The sequence below is a fragment of the Mustela putorius genome, unplaced genomic scaffold (assembly GCF_011764305.1).
Source record: "Mustela putorius furo isolate JIRA1106 unplaced genomic scaffold, ASM1176430v1.1 tig00000198_pilon_pilon_pilon, whole genome shotgun sequence".
Lineage (NCBI taxonomy): Eukaryota > Metazoa > Chordata > Mammalia > Carnivora > Mustelidae > Mustela > Mustela putorius.
In genome coordinates, this window is record NW_025421311.1 from 1,451,675 (window position 1) to 1,470,415 (window position 18,741).

At 45.6% G+C, this 18,741-nt stretch overlaps 1 protein-coding gene across 4 annotated transcripts in view; it reads left to right on the top strand.

Moving 5' to 3' along the window:
* Nucleotides 1-18,741, top strand: part of DYNC2H1 (dynein cytoplasmic 2 heavy chain 1) — a 256,629-nt gene that overhangs the window by 158,778 nt on the left and 79,110 nt on the right. For all 4 annotated transcript variants that reach the window (XM_045077504.1, XM_045077505.1, XM_045077507.1 and 1 more), the window contains 3 exons: nt 4,430-4,505; nt 4,629-4,837; nt 8,827-8,931. In XM_045077504.1, the coding sequence (XP_044933439.1) occupies nt 4,430-4,505; nt 4,629-4,837; nt 8,827-8,931 (390 nt within the window). The remainder of the gene's footprint in view (nt 1-4,429; nt 4,506-4,628; nt 4,838-8,826; nt 8,932-18,741) is intronic.

Genomic DNA, 18,741 nt, shown 5'->3' on the forward strand with positions numbered 1-18,741 from the left:
ACATTTCTCTCCACTGTTTTTCCCAGGCTGCCTCACCCCTTACTTGTTCTGTTGTCCAAGGTCACCTTCTCCTGTGTTTGCTCTGTCCACGGGGCAGCCGGTCTTGTTTTCCTAACAAGTAAGTGGGATGATTCGGCATCCTGCCTCTGGCCCATCAGATGGCTTTGTTGTCCGCGTGCGGAACCGTGCACGTTTCCTGCTCTGGTCCTGAAGGAAAGCCCTGCCTTCGTCCCCAGCCTCCTCCCAGAGCCCCTCCCCCGCTCGTTCTCCAGACTTCCTCCTGGTCTTTGAGTTCACGCTGCTTGGTGTTGCCAGAGGTTTTGGTTGTGACCACATCTGCCCCTTGCCGCACGGTCTGAGCTGGGCCACGTTCCGTTCTTGCTGGATGTCAAGGCCACACATTGCATCATGGCAGATTCAATTTCTCCCGTCTGGTTTTAGCATCGCCTGCATCTATCTGTCTCCTCCTGAGCCGCACCCCCCCGCCGCCCCTGATTGAGCCTTTCTCTCTCTCTGTGTCACTTTCATGTCAGAGTGAGAGTGTCGTGGGGAGTTGCAGACCTGGGGTCGAGTCCTGACTCCAGATTTCCTGGTCGCGTCAGCTCAGCTGCATGGTGGGGACACTCCTCGCATGCGCCTCTGTCGCGGGGATTAGACGAAGTAGTGAAAGTTTAGAAGCCATGTTGCCTTTCGGTAAAGATTGTCAGACTGCTGAGCTAGTGACTAAAAACAGCAGCGTGTTGTTGCACAGAATTTGCAAGCTACACTCAAAAGGAAAGGTGCGCCCACTGTCCTCAATTGCCCAAGGAGCCCAGTGAGTCGTGATGGCATTACCTGCTGACAGAGCCGCACCTCAGATGCTCTGGAGCTTGTTGGGGGCCAGGCCCCCCCTTCCTTCAAAGCCCTCAAGAGTAATCCTGGCAGGAACCACAGTGACCATCATGGCCCATCATTGAAGAAAGGAATATTTTTTTTTTTTTTTTTTTTTTTTAAAGATTTTATTTATTTATTTGACAGAGGGAGATCACAAGTAGGCACAGAGGAAGGCAGAGAGAGAGAGAGGAGGAAGCAGGCTCCCTGCTGAGCAGAGAGCCTGATGCGGGACTCGATCCCAGGACCCTGAGATCATGACCTGAGCCGAAGGCAGTGGCTTAACCCACTGAGCCACCCAGGCGCCCCAAAGAAAGGAATATTTTTTAAATGAATTTAGATTTTTTTTTTAATGAAGCAATACACGTGTATAACATAAATTAAAAAGTTATGAGAAGATCTGTTGGACGCCTGGGTGGCTCAGTGGGTTAAGCCTCTGCCTTCGGCTCAGGTCGTGATCTCAGGGTCCTGGGATCGAGTCCCACTTTGGGCTCTCTGCTCAGCAGGGAGCCTGCTTCCCTCTCACTCTCTCTGCCTCCCTCTCTGCCTACGTGTGATCTCTGTCTGTCAAATAAATAAAGAAATCTTAAAAAAAAAAAGTTATGAGAAGATTTGCAACTAAATTTTAGTCCCCCCACACCCGCCCGTCCTGTCTCCTGTCTCCTCCTTCCATCCCCAGGGCAACCACTATTCCCCAGTCCTTGGGGTCCTTCAGGAGGAGCGTATAAGTCAACAGCATGTGTTGTGTGTCTGTAGACCCGCATGTGTTCTTTTTAACTCTAGTAGCACCACTTTAGGAACACAGTTCTGCATTTTGCTTTATTAACCAACACATTTCAGAGATTTCTAAATCTTAGTAACCGTTTAGATACTGGTTGTCCTCACAGTATCGAACCCTTACTGGGAGTTCTGTGTTGTGGGCTGGATAGATACATTCTCCTTCCGTCTCTGCTACAGTCTCTGCTACAGTGAGATCCGTGCACCTGTCTCATGTCAGGTTTCCTCACAGTGGCAATTCCTGCCTTGGGATGTTGGGGTCCAAAAATATGTATAATTTAAGGAAATTGTAAATGCTATCAAAGTATTCTTTTTAGAGCAGTTTACTTTTACACACATAAAATATTTAGAAGTGTCACTTTTTTTTGAACACGTTAAGTTGCTCTCTTGTCAATGATGAAATTAGAGGAAAACCCAGTCAAAACCTGAACTCGCATTAATTGCAAGAGGCACTGTCCCAGGGATATGCACGCCACAGACTCTTTCTATTTCCCTTCTTTTCCTCATCTAATCACCAACTTCTAGAAATGAAGGTTACCCAGTTCTACCACCAGGTCAACTTAGTTTTCGTTCCTCACATTAGCAGATGATGTTTTGCTCTTTTTCACCAGGGTGCTGTATTTGCAGAATTAACCTCCTGTTTCCCACACACATACCATACTTCATCTGATGTTTTTATTTGATGTTTGTCCTTCTTGGTCGTCTCGTCATTTGTCCTAGACTATGAGCACCTTGATGACAGGCTTCATCCCGTTCATCTTTGCAGAACTCTTCCCATGGCGCCTGGGTTTCCAGGTGGGCTGAGCAGGATTCCATGGGCTCTCTAGAGAGCCCCTCCACGATTCACCACTCGGCTTAGAAACCGTGACACAATTAGCAAATACTACCTTTTGAATGTTTTGTTCCATGTGTTTGAAATCCTTCCTCACATACCTGTACGTCAGTAACAGTGTGACTCAGAGACTAGTTCTTACCGTTTTAGAATTGGAATCTCATTGGGAAATTGCTATTAGGCGATACTGAGAGTTTACAATACTAATCTTTAAAGTATTGAAAAAAATTTTTTTCAAGATTTTATTTATTTATTTGAGAGAGAGAATGAGAGTGTGCGAGCACAAGCAGGGGGAACATCAGAGGAAGGGGAGAAGCAGATTCCCCGCTGAGCAGAGAGCCCGATGCGAGGCTCGATCCCAGAACCCTGAGATGATGACCTGAGCCAAAGGCAGATGCTTCACAGCTAAGCCACCCAAGTGCCCTAAAGTACTGAAAACATTTTAAATCAACGTTCACAAATAAGGTCTAGTAGAGTAATAGAAGAAATATTATTAATAAGGCTTTATTTTGAGTTGGTAGGAAATATAGTTAAAATATTACGGGAAGTTTTTTAATTGTGATGAGCACATTATGGATCTCACAGATCTTCAGTTCTTAGCAAGGTTTCAACCTCTTGTGTTTTTTATAAGATCTATAAATGTAAACAAATGGATCCAAGCGTTGGTGACCCCCACATTCATAGATCTAGCTCAGATCGGTTCCCTAAGGTCTAGGCTTATGTGTGCAGCGATTTCTGTGACTTACCAGTTTGTTTCGAAAAGGACTGAAAACCCACGTACTCTGGACCCAAGTACTAGAATGTAAGCTTCTCGGGAGCACAGATTTGGTCTCCTTTGTCCATTGCTGTATTTGCGCGGACTGGACAGGCACTCGGCCACCTTCAGTTGGATACTTTTGTTCTTGGAGCTCATGGAACGCTTCCAAGCCTTGCGTTCTTACAGTGGCTCTCCGCACCGGTGACGCCACTGGAAGGCCTTCCTAACACTCTCTTTGTGGTGTCTTCATCTGCCATGACCACACAGTACACGCATTCTTTAGTTTCGTTGTCCTGACTACCCATGTACGTGTTTCTTCTTGTCTGTCCCCAACAAGGAGGCCCTGCCTTACCCCTTAGCTAGAGTCAGACTTCCTTTTTGTGTGTATCAAGTCTGTTTCCTTCCAGAGAGCACTGTAGCTTGTCCTGCAGGTGTGTGCCAGTGCTGGACTGTGTCCGCCCGCTTCCCCCTTCCCCACCTTTGACTGACAGTGACCTGGGGACAGGGATTATTGATGTTTGGGTTCATTCGCTTAGAGATTTAAAACAGAGCTTTACTTATAATATGCATTTAATAAACATTGTTTTAAGTGATTAACAGATGAATGAAATTTGTGTTGGTGCTCCTAAATACTATTAAAGTCTAAAAAGATTTTAGTTTCCAACGTAGTACATTGAACTAATTGAAGTTAATGGAAGTGCCATCAAAAGTTTTACTTTTATATTTTTATAAATCATAGCGCTCTATTAATGTTCTTTTTATACAAGCATTGTAGTTATTAACTTCAATTTATAATTCCAACAAGAATGTTTCATGGGTGAAACGTATAGGGAATAATGCTATATGCCTTTGGGCCTTTAAAAAATTTTTTGTAATATTTCGGTTGTCATGTGTACTTGACATGCATACATCATACTTAAGCTCAAAAATTTACCAATCTGTTGTATGACTGAATTGCCACAATACTAAACGATAAAAACTGTAGTATTAAAAGTCTTTGGCATGCTATGGAGGTCAATCAATTACTTTTAAAAAATTATTGTTACCTTAGAGTTGCTATTTTTATTTTTTCAGGGATGGCCCTTTTATTTTTTTAGCATATTTTAAACATCCTTAAAATTATAAGGTCATGATGCATACATATATATTTGTGAACACTATAGTTCTTTAATATTTGTACATTTATTTTGTAGGGTTGGACCAAGTTTTATGAGTTTTCTTTATCAGATCTTCGTGCTGGCTACAGCATTATTGACAGGCTCTTTGATGGTAAGTTCTGATAGTTGTCGACTCTGGTATTAATGGGAATTTTTTTTTTTTAGGTTTTTTTTTCTTAGGCCATTTCTAATATCCTAGAAATAAAGCTAATAAAAGTATGTTTTAAAATTATAGGTACCAAAGATGTGCAGTGGGAATTTCTACATGGTTTACTTGAAAATGCTATTTATGGCGGACGCATAGATAATTATTTTGACCTTAGAGTTCTTCAGTCATACCTGAAGCAGTTTTTTAATTCTTCAATAACTGATGTTTTAAACCAAAGGAATAAGAAAAGTGTTTTTCCGTATTGCTTATCTCTACCAAAATCCTGCAGCATTCTGGTAGGTAAAACTCATCATTTTTTTTTATTAATTAAATTTATTTATTTTCAGCATAACAGTATTCATTATTTTTGCACCACACCCAGTGCTCCATGCAATCTGTGCCCTCTATAATACCCACCACCTGGTACCCCAACCTCCCAACCCCCCACCACTTCATTCCCCTCAGATTGTTTTTCAGAGTCCATAGTCTCTCATGGTTCACCTCCCCTTCCAATTTCCCCCAAATCCCTTCTCCTCTCCAACTCCCCATGTCCTCCATGCTATTTGTTATGCTCCACAAGTAAGTGAAACCATATGATAATTGACTCTCTCTGCTTGACTTATTTCACTCAGCATAATCTTTTCCAGTCCCATCCATGTTGCTACAAAAGTTGGATATTCATCCTTTCTGATGGAGGCATAATACTTCATAGTGTATATGGACCACATCTTCCTTATCCATTCGTCCGTTGAAGGGCAGAAAGATTCCCTTCTTTTTTTTTTTTTTTAAATAAACATATATTTTTATCCCCAGGGGTACAGGTCATCATTTTTAATATATTACCAGATACTTGAATCCTTTCTTAAACTCTTAAATACATGTTTCTTTTCAAATGCACAAGTAATTCTCATTCTCAAATACAGATGATTGCTATGGCCGTACTTGGCCTGGCCGTGTAAACTCTGGTGAAGTGTGTTGTCCATGCTGGGTACTTAGGGATGGCTTGATGGTAATAGGGTAGAGTTGCTGGTTAGGAAGATGTTCGAGAGGTGAGACCAGGAGGTTCTGGAAGGAGGGAGCCTGTGTGTTCTAGTGGGCCTGAGCGAGCCCTGGGATCCGATCCCTAATCAGATCCCTAACACCTGTATCTTCACTTTCTGGCTGGTGAGTTGAATCAGGTCTGACTGTGTGAGGGACGGCTTTGAGCTGGCTTTGAGCGTGGTGTTTCTGTGGACATGTCTTTATCTTAGCTGGCTGGAGCTTTTCTCCCTGACTCATCCTACAAAAGTCTTGTAGAATGAAGTCATCTTTTCCAGAAAATAGTGCTAATTATGGCCCAAAGATTTCAATTCTAATGTATTTTGCCACAAACTTATCTTTGCTTAATGTCCAAATAATGCTTTTATTACCTGGAATGATATGATCACATACATACATATTCAGTTACATAGTTCTTCTCACAGGATTGGGGATTTTTCTCTCATCCCAAGTATTTTTTGAGAAAGTTCTTCTGTTTCAGTGACATAATTGTCAAAAGTCAAAGTTTGAAAACTAGTGTTGTATATGTTACTGAATATCTTGCCTGTTAAGTATCCCGTCTGTTTTGTTTTTCAGTATCTTTCATTCATTCACTCATTTATTAAGTAAGAGCCTGGCCTATCTGTCCGCCCCGGGTGGCCCTGTTCCAGACTGTGCAGGCACTGTGGGCGTCTCTGGGGCGGACTTGCCAGCAGGAGGGCATCCCGGGGCTCAGCTACCTCACACTGTGCATTCACTGGCCTCCCTCTCTCTGTGAACTTTAAACTGAGTAATAAAACTGCTACAGAAATGTGCAGTGAATGTTTATACACTGAACCCAGGAGTGGAACTAGTGCTGGGGTCCAGAAACAGTGTGACCAGCTCCCCGGAAGTCCTCCTTGTGTCCCCTCTAGTCGTTGCCCGCCCCCCTACAAAGGAGACATCATCCCGGCTTCTAACAGCCTATGTTAGCTTTTTTTTAAAAAGATGGATTTATTTGAGAAAGAGACAGTGTTTGTAAGTGGGGGGAGGGCAGAGGAAGAGAGAGAATGTCAAGCAGATTCCCCACTGAGCAGGGAGCCCAATGTGGGGCTCAATCCCAGGATCCTGAGATCATGGCCTGAGCTGAAAGCAGGGATGCTTAACCCACAGAGCCACCTGGGCACCCCATCTCACATTAATTTTGCCTATTTTTGAGCACCATTTAAATGGTATCCCTTGGTGTATATTTTTCTGCATCCAAGGGAGGACAGCTTAGTGTGGATGTGTAGCTGTCATTTAGGAAACACGTCTGTGCACAGTTGGGGCATCAAGGGGAGAGACTGTAGCCAGAATGCATGAGAAAAGTTCACAGCCATTCTGGAATGAGTGAAGGATATCAACAGAGAATGAGTTTTATATCTGTAGGATGATTTGTGAGAATCATTGTTAAGATTCCGTCTAAGACAGATGCTGGCGAGGATGCGGAGAAAGGGGAACCCTCCTACACTGTTGGTGGGAATGCAAGCTGGTGCAGCCACTCTGGAAAACAGCATGGAGGTTCCTCAAAATGTTGAAAATAGAACTGCCCTATGACCCAGCAATTGCACTATTGGGTATTTACCCTAAAGATACAAATGTAGTGATCCAAAGGGACACATGCACCCGAATGTTTATAGCAGCAATGTCCACAATAGCCAAACTATGGAAAGAACCTAGATGTCCATCAACAGATGAATGGATCAAGAAGATGTGGTATATATACACAATGGAATACTATGCAGCCATCAAAAGAAATGAAATCTTGCCATTTGCAACAACATGGATGGAACTAGAGCGTATCATGCTTAGCGAAATAAGTCAAGCAGAGAAAGACAACTATCATATGATCTCCCTGATATGAGGAAGTGGTGATGCAACATGGAGGCTTAAGTGGGTAGAAGAAGAATAAATGAAACAAGATGGGATTGGGAGGGAGACAAACCATAAGTGACTCTTAATCTCACAAAACAAACTGAGGGTTGCTGGGGGGAGGGGGTTTGGGAGAAGGGGGTGGGATTATGGACATTGGGGAGGGTATGTGCTTTGGTGAGTGCTGTGAAGTGTGTAAACCTGGTGATTCACAGACCTGTACCCCTGGGGATAAAAATATATGTTTATAAAAAATAAAAAATTAAAAAAAAAAAAAAAGATTCCGTCTAAGAGTTCTAGAGAAGGAGGAAGCCAGCATTTCCCAGGAGGGTGAGAACACCTGCTTGTCCCCTGCCCCACATATACACACGCGTGCGTAAGTGTGCGCCCACAGGCTCTTATACACACATACTGATGCATACGTGGATATGTTGTGATTGAACACCCTGAAGAAGTAACAGGTGTTGAGTCAAGGGTGGGAAAATTTCAAAAGACAGCCCATCTTTCCAAAATATGACATGTTTACAGGCCCTGGGCTTCCTGAAGTCCCGCCACTGCATTGGGAGGACTTCACAGGCAGCTGCTGGGGCTGAGAAAGGTGATAGGAGGGGGAGGAGACAGCTGTTTCTCCTAGTTCAGCTGCAACAGTGTAGGCAAATATGCAGGACCCCTCTGCATGCCAGCGAGCAAACGGAATAATTCTTACCCTTGAGCTAAAGTGAATAAATCCTCCTGGTCTACATTTGAGTTTCCTGTCTAGAGTTTGGAGTCAGTAACTGCAGACGCCTGCTTGGTAAGGATCGCATGCAACACTTGCAGTAATTCTGGGAGGAAATGATGGGCTTGTCAGTGCGTTTCAGCGCACCTCACCAGCGACTGAGGACTCTCGGGGAAATTGCTTCATGTAACGTGATTGGCAAAGCAGTGCGCACTCAGCAGAACATGTGTGTGTGGGTCCCTGGGGTTTCTGTAAGTCTCAGAGGATAGCTGGACTCTTCTTGGAATAAGCAGAACTTCACTCTGCAGATGAGTCTCGGGTAGGTTCGGGCTTTCCTAAAAACGTCTCACATGATATCTTATATGTAGGAGCCATGGCCATTTAAGTATTTTTGTTTTAATCAGTGCAGGGTCCCTTTGAATGTGGTGAATTAAATTATGTGATGCTGTATTTGTGAAATTTAGGGATGAAGAAGTCATGACCAAGAGTATCCTTTGTCCACAACTAAGTATTACATAGACTGAAAGTTAGATTTACCTAGAAAATGTGAACATATGAGTAATGAGAGATTTAGTATTTCCCAGTATCTGTTCTTTCTGATTTCAGTGGTTCTATGTTCAGTCTTTATAGAAAAGCTCTTTTTCACTTCTCCACATTCAGGACTATCGTGCCGTCATTGAAAAGCTTCCAGAGGACGACAAACCGAGTTTCTTTGGTCTCCCTGCCAACATAGCTCGTTCGTCTCAGCGTATGATCAGCTCTCAGGTAACTGAGGAGAGGAGCTGCTGTGCAGAAAACATGGAGTCTGATTTGATACATCAGACCCCACAAGCTGTTGCTTAACATTTTCCTTTTATTTAGCACAGTAAATTCCAGCTCTGCCTTAAATAAATTTTAGAAGAGCCAAAGAGTTCTATATAATACAACTGTTCAAATTAGTAAAATAACATTGAGCACTATCACTTCCTCCAAAATATATTTATTTTTCCCTCCTGTGATTATATTAAGGCAACATTTTTAAAAGTGTTTTATTTTAATCCCAGTGTTTGTAACGCGCAGCGTCATATCCCTTTCAGGCGTGCGAGACAGTGATTAAGCAGCTCTCCACGTCATCCACTGCTCATCAGGACAGGGCGCGCCTTCATCCCCATCCCTCGGCTCCCCCATGCCCCCCAACTCCCCTCTGGTGACCAGCAGTGTGTTCTCTGGAGTCGAGAATCTGTTTCTTGGTTTGCCTCTCCTTTTCTTCCCCCCTTGGCTCATGTTTGTTTGGTTTCTTAAATTCCACAGCTGAGTAAAATAACATGGTACTTGTCTGTATCTGCTTTAGTTCGCTCGGCATCATACTCCCCGGCTCCATCCACGTCATGGCACATGGCAAGATCTCTTCCTTATTTTGTTTTAATGACTGAGTAATATCCCATTGTGGATCTGTACCCCACACCTCCTTTATCTGTTCATCGGTCCGTGGACACTGGGCTGCTGCCGTAATTTGGCCGTTGTAGATGCTGCTGCTGTGAACGTGTGTGTGTCCCTTCAGATTAGTGCTTTGTTCTTCTAAGTACCCAGTAGTGCGATTGCTTGATCATATGGTAGCTCTGTTTTTAATTTTTTGAGGGCTCTCCATACCATTTACCAGAGTGGCTGCACCAGCTTACGTTCCCACTAACAACCTAGGAGGGTTCCCCTTTCTTCATATTCTCACTAATACCTGTCATTTCCTGACCTGTTGATTTCAGCCATTCTGACTGGTGTGAGCTGGAATCTCACTGTGGTTTTGCTTTGTATTTCCCTGATGCCGAGTGATGTGGAGCATCTCTTCACGTGTCTGTTGGCCATCTGGATGTCTTCTTTGGAGAAATGTCTGTTCAGGTCTTCTGCTTATTATTTAATTGGTTTCTTTATTTTTTGGGTGTTGAGTTGTATAAGTTCTTTATAGGTTTGGGATACTAACCCTTTATTGGTTATGTTACTTGCAAATATCTTCTCCCATTCTGTAGGCTTTCAGGTTTGATTTTTTCCTTTGCTGTGCAGAAACTTTTTATCCTGATGAAGTTCCAGTAGTTTATTTTTTATTTTAATTCCTTTGATTCAGGAGACCTATCTAGAAGGATGTTGCTATGGCCAACGTCAAAGAGATTACTGCCTGTATTTTCTGTAGGATTTTGATGGGTTCCTGTCTCACATTGAGGTCTTTCGTCCATTCTGAGTCTATTTTTGTGTGTGGTGTAAGGCCATGGTCCAGTTTCATTCTTCTGCATGTGGCGGCCAATTATCCCAATACTGTTTGTTGAAGATGCTGTCTTATTCCCATTGGACATTCTTTCCTGCTTTATTGAAGATGAGTTGGCCATAGTTGTGGTTTGTTTTTGGGCTGTGTGTCTCATCGCACTGACCTGTGTGTGGGTTCATGCCGGCCCCGGTGTCTCTAGGGTGTCTTCTGTGTGTGTGGCACGCACCCTCCTTTTGTGGCTACGATGCTTTTGTCTTGAGTCCTGTTGTCTGCGGTGACTATGCCTGGCCAGTCTGGGCTTGTGTTGAGTCAAATCTAGAATTTGTCAGGGATGCAGTAGTCCTGAAGCACAGGGCATTTTCCCTGTGTTGTCCCCTGAGAAACTGTCGCGGGTGGGCAGTGTCTGCAGGTAGACCAGCAACCAGCCCACTGCTGGGGCTGCTGTCTGACTGGCATGTGTGGTTCTCTTTCCCTCTCCTTGGGGCAGGGGACCCTGTGGAGGGGTTCCGGCCTGTGTCAGTGCTGCTGGCGCAGAGCCAGCCCATGGCCCATCTTCGTGAGGGCCTCAGCCAAGGGACTAGTGAAGGACCTGCTGCTAAGGAACCTGCAGCCACCGAGGACCCGGCCTGTGGGGTTGGAGAGGATGCATCTGCTAGAGCACAGGGGTGGGCCAGGCCGTGTCAGCAAGGGCTGCAAGGGTGTCCTGTGAGGGGAGCTCTGGAGGCCAGGCCCGTGCACAGAGGCTGTCTGTGGGAGGATGTGGGTTTGGGCTGCACGGTCAGCACACCAGGCGGTGAGCTGTGGAGCTGTGCTCATGCCGGCCGGCGGCCCCTGTGTAGGCCGGACAGCAGGGGAGGGAAGTGGTGCCCAGGGTGCTGCTTCCAGGCTGTGTCTTCTCAAGCTGTGGATGGGGCTGTGTCTTCAAGAGTGGGCAGTTTCCCACTGCCCTCTGCGTCACGCAGATCTGAGCGCTCCGGTTTTTGGAGTTGCAGGTGTTGAACTCCACTGACAGTAAGAATTTGCAAAGTTAGGCCCCTCTGGTTTTCAAAGCTGACTTTTAATGGAATTCATCTTCCCTTCATGGGTCCCCCATATCTGGGGTGCCTGGTGTGGCTCCTCGCCCCTCTCCATGCCCCCACGGACTGTACCCGGGTCCTCCAGCTCCCGACTGTGACTCTGCCCTTCCTGCTCTCTGCAGTGTGGCCTCTTGTCTGCGTGTAGCTGTGACTTTGGCTTGTTTTCTGGGTCACTTAACGGGGAGGGGGTATTACCTAGTTGTATCTGTGGAACGAGATGAGCTGGGGCTCCTGTCCCACTGTCTTCCCCGGAAGCTTTTCTTTGTTTACTCTTGAGTCTGCCAACAGTTTACCGTTTGATCTTTGCAGAAAGTCAGATCCTAATTTTATCGATCTTCTCTGTTAATTTTTTTAAATCTGTATTTTAAAAAAATTTTTTGCTCTATATTCTTTCTTTCTACTAATTTAGGGCTTTGTTTGTTGTTCTTTGTCCAGTTCCTTTAGGAAAGTTAGATTTTTCCTGTTGCTTGAGGTTGGCCCGAATCTCTATAAATTTCCCTTCTCGAACTGCTTTTGCTGCTTCCCCCAAAATTTGAACCATTGTGTTTCCATTTTCATTTGTCTCGAGGTATTTTATTTTCTCTTCTCTTTCTTCATTGATGCATTGGTTGTTTATTAGCATGGTTGGCCTTTGTGTGTTCAGGTTTGTTTGTTTGCTTTTTCCATTTTCTTAACTGTAATTGATTGTTAGCTTCCTTTTGTTGCCTTTGGAAAAGGTGCTGGATGTTATTTCAGTTGTCTTCAACTTACTGAAAATTGTGTGTTTGAACATGTGATCTTTCCTGGAGAATAAATCATGTTCACTTGAAAGGAATATGTGTTCTCCATTTTTGGAATGGAATATTCTCTTTACATCTGCTCAGTCCCTTGAAAGCTGGTGTCTCCTTACTGACTTTCTGTTTGGCTGATCTACCCATTAATGTAAGTGGGCTGTTAAAGTCCTCTTCTCTACTGTTACTGAATAAATATGATCCGTTATGTCTATCATTATTTGGCTTATATATTTAGGTGTTCCTATGTTGGGTACATAAATGTGTACAGTTATTATATTCTTGTTGGATGGATCCCTTTATCCTTATTTAGCACCCTTCTTCGTCTCTTCTGTACAGTCTGTTTTAAAGTATAGATTGTCTGATCTAAGTGTTATTACTGACTTGTGGTTTTCTCTTCTATTTTCATGGATTATCTGTTTCAGTTCCTTCCACTCCGTATGTGTCTTGAGGTCTTTTAAAGTCAGCATATACGTGGGTCTTGATTTTACTTTTTCTAATCCAGACGTTCCGTCTTTTGATTAGAACGTTTAGTCCAGCGCTGTTTAAACTGCTTATTGACAGATGTGTGCATACTGGCGCTGTGTGGGGCCGTGGTGTCTCTGGGTGGGTACGGGTTCCTGTGGAGGCTGCCGGCAGGGTGTGGTGAGACAGTGCCCCGTGGGCCAGCTGGTCACCACTGGGCTGCCCAGCAGGTGTGGCAGCTTGGGAGCCACTTGGGAAGGGTGCCTTGTAGGGCGCTGGGGTTGGGCAGGCCGATGGATGCCGGGGCGGGGCAGGGGTTCCGGCAGGACTGTGCTGTCAGAGTTGGCCCGGCCGGCTGGGCTCCTGTGAGGAAAGGACAGTGATGTTCGTTCGCAGCTTCTCCCCCACAGAAGCTCCTATGGGTCCCGCCTCTCTGCACAAGTCTGAAAATGAGGAAATCTCCTTCACTTACACCCTAGGTACTTCTTATTTTTTTGTTGTTGTTTTTTAAATTCTTACTTCTTTATTTAAAAATTCAACTAATTAACACAGAGTATTTGTAGTTTCAGAGGGAGAATCTAGTGACTCACCCGTTGTCTCTGCCACCCCCGCCACCTCCCTCCCCGCTCCCCATGCTCATGACCTCATGACTCTGTGACTGTAACCCTCCTATCCCCTTTGTTACACCCCCGGGGCCAACCTCGCCCGTGTTTCACAGCCAGACGTGGTGGGGGCTTCTGTAGTCGGTGCGGGTCCCTGGGGCCAGGGCCCAGGTTGAGGCTGGCCCTTCTTGGGGAGTGAGTGTCTCCCTGCTGGCCTGTGGTATCCCTTCTGCTTCTGGTTGCCACCTCGCGATGGATTGGTTCCCTGTGGGGGCTCCTTCCCTCCTGACCTTCTCCATGGAGCCTTTTCTCGATGCCTTTAGCCATGGAGGATCTGGTCTGCCAGACTCAGGCTGTTTCCAGAGGGAGTTGCTTCATGTGTGGCTTTTGGCTGGGTGAGCGGAGCTTCAGACCCTCTCACTCTGCCATCGTCCATGAATTAATACTTGTCTGCCCAGACGTATGAAATCACTAGAAGAGTCCTCAGGAAACGGTGCTTACCGCATTATTTGATGTTCTGGAGTTCGATGGATGACCATCGAAGGATGACGTGTCCTCCTGCTGTCTTCTCCACATCTCGTTTCCTTGCACCAAAGTTAAGCAAAGAAGGGCCTCTTCCCGGGGCGGTGGAGGCAGACCCCTTCCCTGGGTCCGAGCTCACACATGGAGACCAGAGGGTGTGTTTGTCTTCGGTTAGATACGCTGCAGCATCCGAAATCTTTCCCTCGTGCGGCCGTGCTTGTGACCGAAGGAGGGCCATTGTGGCCAGCAGTGAGTTAGAGAGAGATGGAGATGGATGGAGGGAGCATTGTTCTTCCTCCAACAAACAAGACAGGTCGTGACTTCTCTCGGACCCACCAGAGAGAGATGAGCGCTGGCCGGCTGAGACCTGTGGGGAGGTGAGAGCAGCAGGCGTGGCCGGACCTGGACCATGTGACCTGGATCTCCCCTCCTGGCAGGCCACTTCTCATCATCCCTCCGCAGCACCTCCTTCCGGGGGAGGGCCTGGGGCAACAGAACAGAGTTCCTGTGGGCAAAGGAGGCGCATGGAACTGCCCCTGTCTGCCTTTTGGAACGGAAGCCTCCATCTCAGGGGAGGAGGCCAAAGACCAAGACAACGAGGGGGAGCAACACAATCACCCTTAGGGTATTGTCGAAACACTGCCCCTGGTAGAAGGCAGTAGGAAGAAACCCCTGCACCCTCTGTTAGCGGGAGAAGCCCGTGCAGATTGCAGCTCCAAGGGCGGGAGCAGTGATAAGGTCGCATCCCCTGGGGCTGAAGGCTGGTTTTCCACAAGAGTGCCCCGGTCTCTGCCCTGCCCGCAGGCTGGGGAGTCCCGGCTCCCAAGTGCCAGGGATCCCCCAGCCGGGAGGTCTGTGAGGGGGGACGCAGAGCACTTCCTGGAGGCGTATTATCGGGTAGAAAACCCTCCAGACCTGTGCGCAGGGGTCACATCTGGGCCTGCCTTAGAGCTGCAGGGGGACAGAAACGGGGCTCTGAGAAGGCCGATCTTCAGCCCTGGGGGACCATGTCCGCTGAAGACAGGCGCAGTCAGAATGGCAGACGGTGGGCTGACAGTGAGTAATGAGGGACCGTTTGGTGCTCCTGCTGGGTCACCGGTGACCAACTCTCTGTGAGGTACAGAACCAGGAGCCCTCATCGTGAGGGGGAGCAGATGCTGATGGCAGCCTCACTGGCCTACTGGCCCCCAACCTCAGTCAGAGCACCTCCCCAGGAGCTCGGAATCTGCAGTGTGACCAGGGGATGCTAGCAACAATCTTCAAAGGTTGCCCAACCCTGGGCTGAACGGTGACCCTGTTCTAAGGCCTCATGCCCCTTCCCATGCATCAAAGCTGCCCAAGCCTCTGTGCTCCCCATGAGCTACTCCGCTCTCACCAGCAGAGCCGGGCACGAGGGCCTGCCCCACGCAAGGATGCAGGCCGCGCTCCTGACAGCTTCATCTCCCCAGCAGTCAGTGGGGCCAGATTCCCATGGCACGTGGGGGTCGGAACGGTCCACTGGGTGATTTAAATAATTACAATCTGTGTGCTAAAGGTTCTGATGGAAAACCCAATAGTTAATTTCAGCAGTGGTGGAGAAATTGTAAGACTGGAGAAACTGAAAGTACTAGAAATAAAACCTGTTAATGGAGAAGAAAATCTTCAAGCCAACTAGTAGACCTGAAACCCCAAGGAGAGAACACATGAATTTGAAGATCGGTTAACAGAAGTTACCCAGACTGAGACACAGGAGGACCCAGAGCAGGAAAGACACACCATGAAGTAACCAACTCTGCGGGACAACGTCACACAGCGCGGCTGCGGGGTAACTGGGACCCACAAGTCCGGGAAGCTCAAAGAGCACCATTGCAGGTGACCTCCACCACCCCGAGGGAAAAAGTCCCAAGAGGTGCACAAATTTGGATGTCAAAACAAAAGTCTAAAATCCTGAGAACTTTGTCCCACCAGAACACAGAGGAGCGAGCCTATTCCCCGGGCTGCCTTCTCTTCTGGAGCCATGCGGGCCTCACTGGAGAACCTCTTGACCCTGGCTCTGTACCCGGGAGAACGTCTGCCTCAGAGGAAGACATAAGGTTTTTCATAGACAAACACAAATAGAATTTATTGCCTGCAGATTTACTCTGTGAAATGGCTACAGGATGTTTTCAGGGTGAAGAAGTAGGACACCTGACACAATTGTGGATTCACACAGAAGAGGGTTCTGGAGAGTTCTGGAATCCATGTGATGAATGAAGTTCAACTATATCATCCCTGTGATTTCTCCCGAAGAACGGGCTGGCCAGTGGGAGGAGAGCATGGCTGCAGTTGTGTATATTTACAGCAGGTAAACAAATGAGATCAGCTGCAGCACAACAGAAATTCAACTTCTTTCACTCTTATAAGGTTATTGATTCGGTCAGTTTTGGTAATCTACATGTCTGTACATATGTAGAGATACCTCAGAATCTGTCCTCTCATCTTGATGATCAAGCTTCTTGCTGTAATGTTGTTCAGAACTTTACTATCCTTTTAGTGTCTGGAGTCTCGAGGTTATTACTGTGTTTCTCTGCCTAATGTTCTTTTTCCCTCCCTTTCACTGCCTTCTGTAGTATCAGCCAGGCGGGAGGGCTCCGGTCTAGTGAAGGACAGCTCTCGGGGGAGGAGGTTCGTGCACACCACAGCTCCTTACTTTCAGAGGTGTTTGTGGTGCAGCCCTGAGTGTTGCTGTGTGTGACTATGACATAGCAGTTGTGTTCGCGAAGGTGCAGCCTTAGTAAATAACCAGCTGTTGAGTGACAGCGGTCTCATTTCAACATTATTTATAAAGCAGCATTTTGTAAATTCAAAATGGTGACAATAGGGGAGTCGTAAAAGAAGTTACGGTAAACTCATGGAAGCATCAGGACTAGTAACAACCACAGTTTAGGACAGTAGATCTTAACCTTTGCTTTTGTTGGATGGATCCCTTTTAGCACCTAAAGCTCTGAATCCTCTCCTGAGAAAAATACAGACATGTATACACACACACAAAATTCTGCAAACAATTTTGGGAAGTTTTCATATCTCATAAAGCCAGCAGGAAGTGGTAAATAAGTAAATCAATGAAATCACTCATGAAATGTACATGTAATATGTATGTATATATACATATAAATATGATTACATGTTATATACAATTGAAGGAGTACAGACTAAAAACTTACAGCTACTTTATAATTTTTATACATAGCCATCATAGACGTATTTCTATACCATTCCTGAATCAGAGGGTACGATTTTTATAAAACAAGTAGAAAAGGTAGAATTTTTATAAGGTCACATGTGTTTAGGAAAGGAGATATCTGTGGGTATGTGTTCATGTGCCTTTTTATTATATGGAATCTGGGTTTGGTGGTTTTTCCCTTCATTGGTTTCTAAGGATGGATTTTAGTTATTGTGTATCTTCACTCATTTGTCACAAAATCTAATAAACAGGATAAAGCAAATGCAAGTTCATTAATCATCATAGACACTAAAGGACCATGGAAAGTTAGCTTTTGTCATGTAGAAGCTTGCTTTGTTTTTCTTCTTAAAGAAATTAGGTGCTGAAGGAATCTGCAATGAGTTCAATTGTAGGAGACCCTTCTTTTAATAAAAGCAGTTCTATTTAGGAATCGTGGTTTTTAAAAATTTCCTCTTAATTTTTCTTTTTATGTTTACATTTGTTGGTAATTGTGCAGTGACAGCGTTTTCTCCAGATTAAGAAAACGAGGGGCATGTAGCTTAGAAAAAAATGATGTGGAATTTTGAATTTGGTCAGAAAAATAGGAGAAAACTTTAACTGTGAAAATGTCCTAAGCAATTTAATATTTAAACAGAAATTAAGATCTAGTAGAATTTTAATTCCCAAGTGTTTTCCAGCTGTTCTAGTTCCTGTCTAGAGTAAGCGTGAGTTTGCTGTGGTGTGTGTGGTGCTGGTGAGGACCAGAGCTGGGCCGATTAGCAGGATCTGCGTTATGAGACCCAGTCCAGTGATTCCATAGGTGACGTCTTCTCTTTCGGTTAGCTGGATATTTTAATTGATACTTTGTTTGTTTTTCTTGTTATTATTTTGAATTAAATATCAACAACTAACACTTAGAATCAGTGTAAACTGCCTACAATTACTTCTACCCATGAAGGGTCTGGGTCTCTCCAGCAATTAAAAATTTTATCTGAAATATGTCGATTTACAAATTTTTTAACATTGCAGTGAGAACATTTCTTAAATCATCAAGGTGGAGAGAATAACCCATAGTGGACCGACGAGCAGACACTGGTGAGGTCCGACCACAGGCCAATTGGGGGGGGGGGCGGCAAGACTCTCCCCAGGAATTGGATAGTAGGTATGCAGTCACATTAGGGAATGGGAAGCTTTACCCATGTGGGTGTGACCCTAAAGCCCCAGTGAAGCAGTCAGAGAAGTAATAGGTTGTCTATTTGGTGTTTTCAAAGCGTGTCCAGTAACCACATTCGCTTGCCTGCACCAGTAACGCACAGCTTTGGTCCCTAGGTGTCTTTACGTGACCGTGACCTTGGCCGTGGCTCTGTAGGAGAGCAACTCTCCAAGCAATTCTGTTGTTCTCTCTTTCTCTTCCCAGATTTGTCTCCTTGTCCTTGTACAACTAACAGACTCATGTCTTTGTGGCTTTGTTCTTTTCTTTCCCTCTCTCTACAGTGAACTGTTAACTGTTAACTCATGACTGTTAACTCAGCGGGCGTAGACTGATCATCAGATGGACCCGTGCGTCTTCCTGCTCAGTCAGGCCCTGGCGGGTGTCCGGGGGTGGTGGCGGCCACTCACATGGGAATTGCTGGGGAAGTTTGAGAAGGCAGATTGCCAAGTTCTATCCGAGATGGGTGGATTCAGACTTCTGGGGAGGGGGGCTCTGAAATTCAGATTTTGGGGT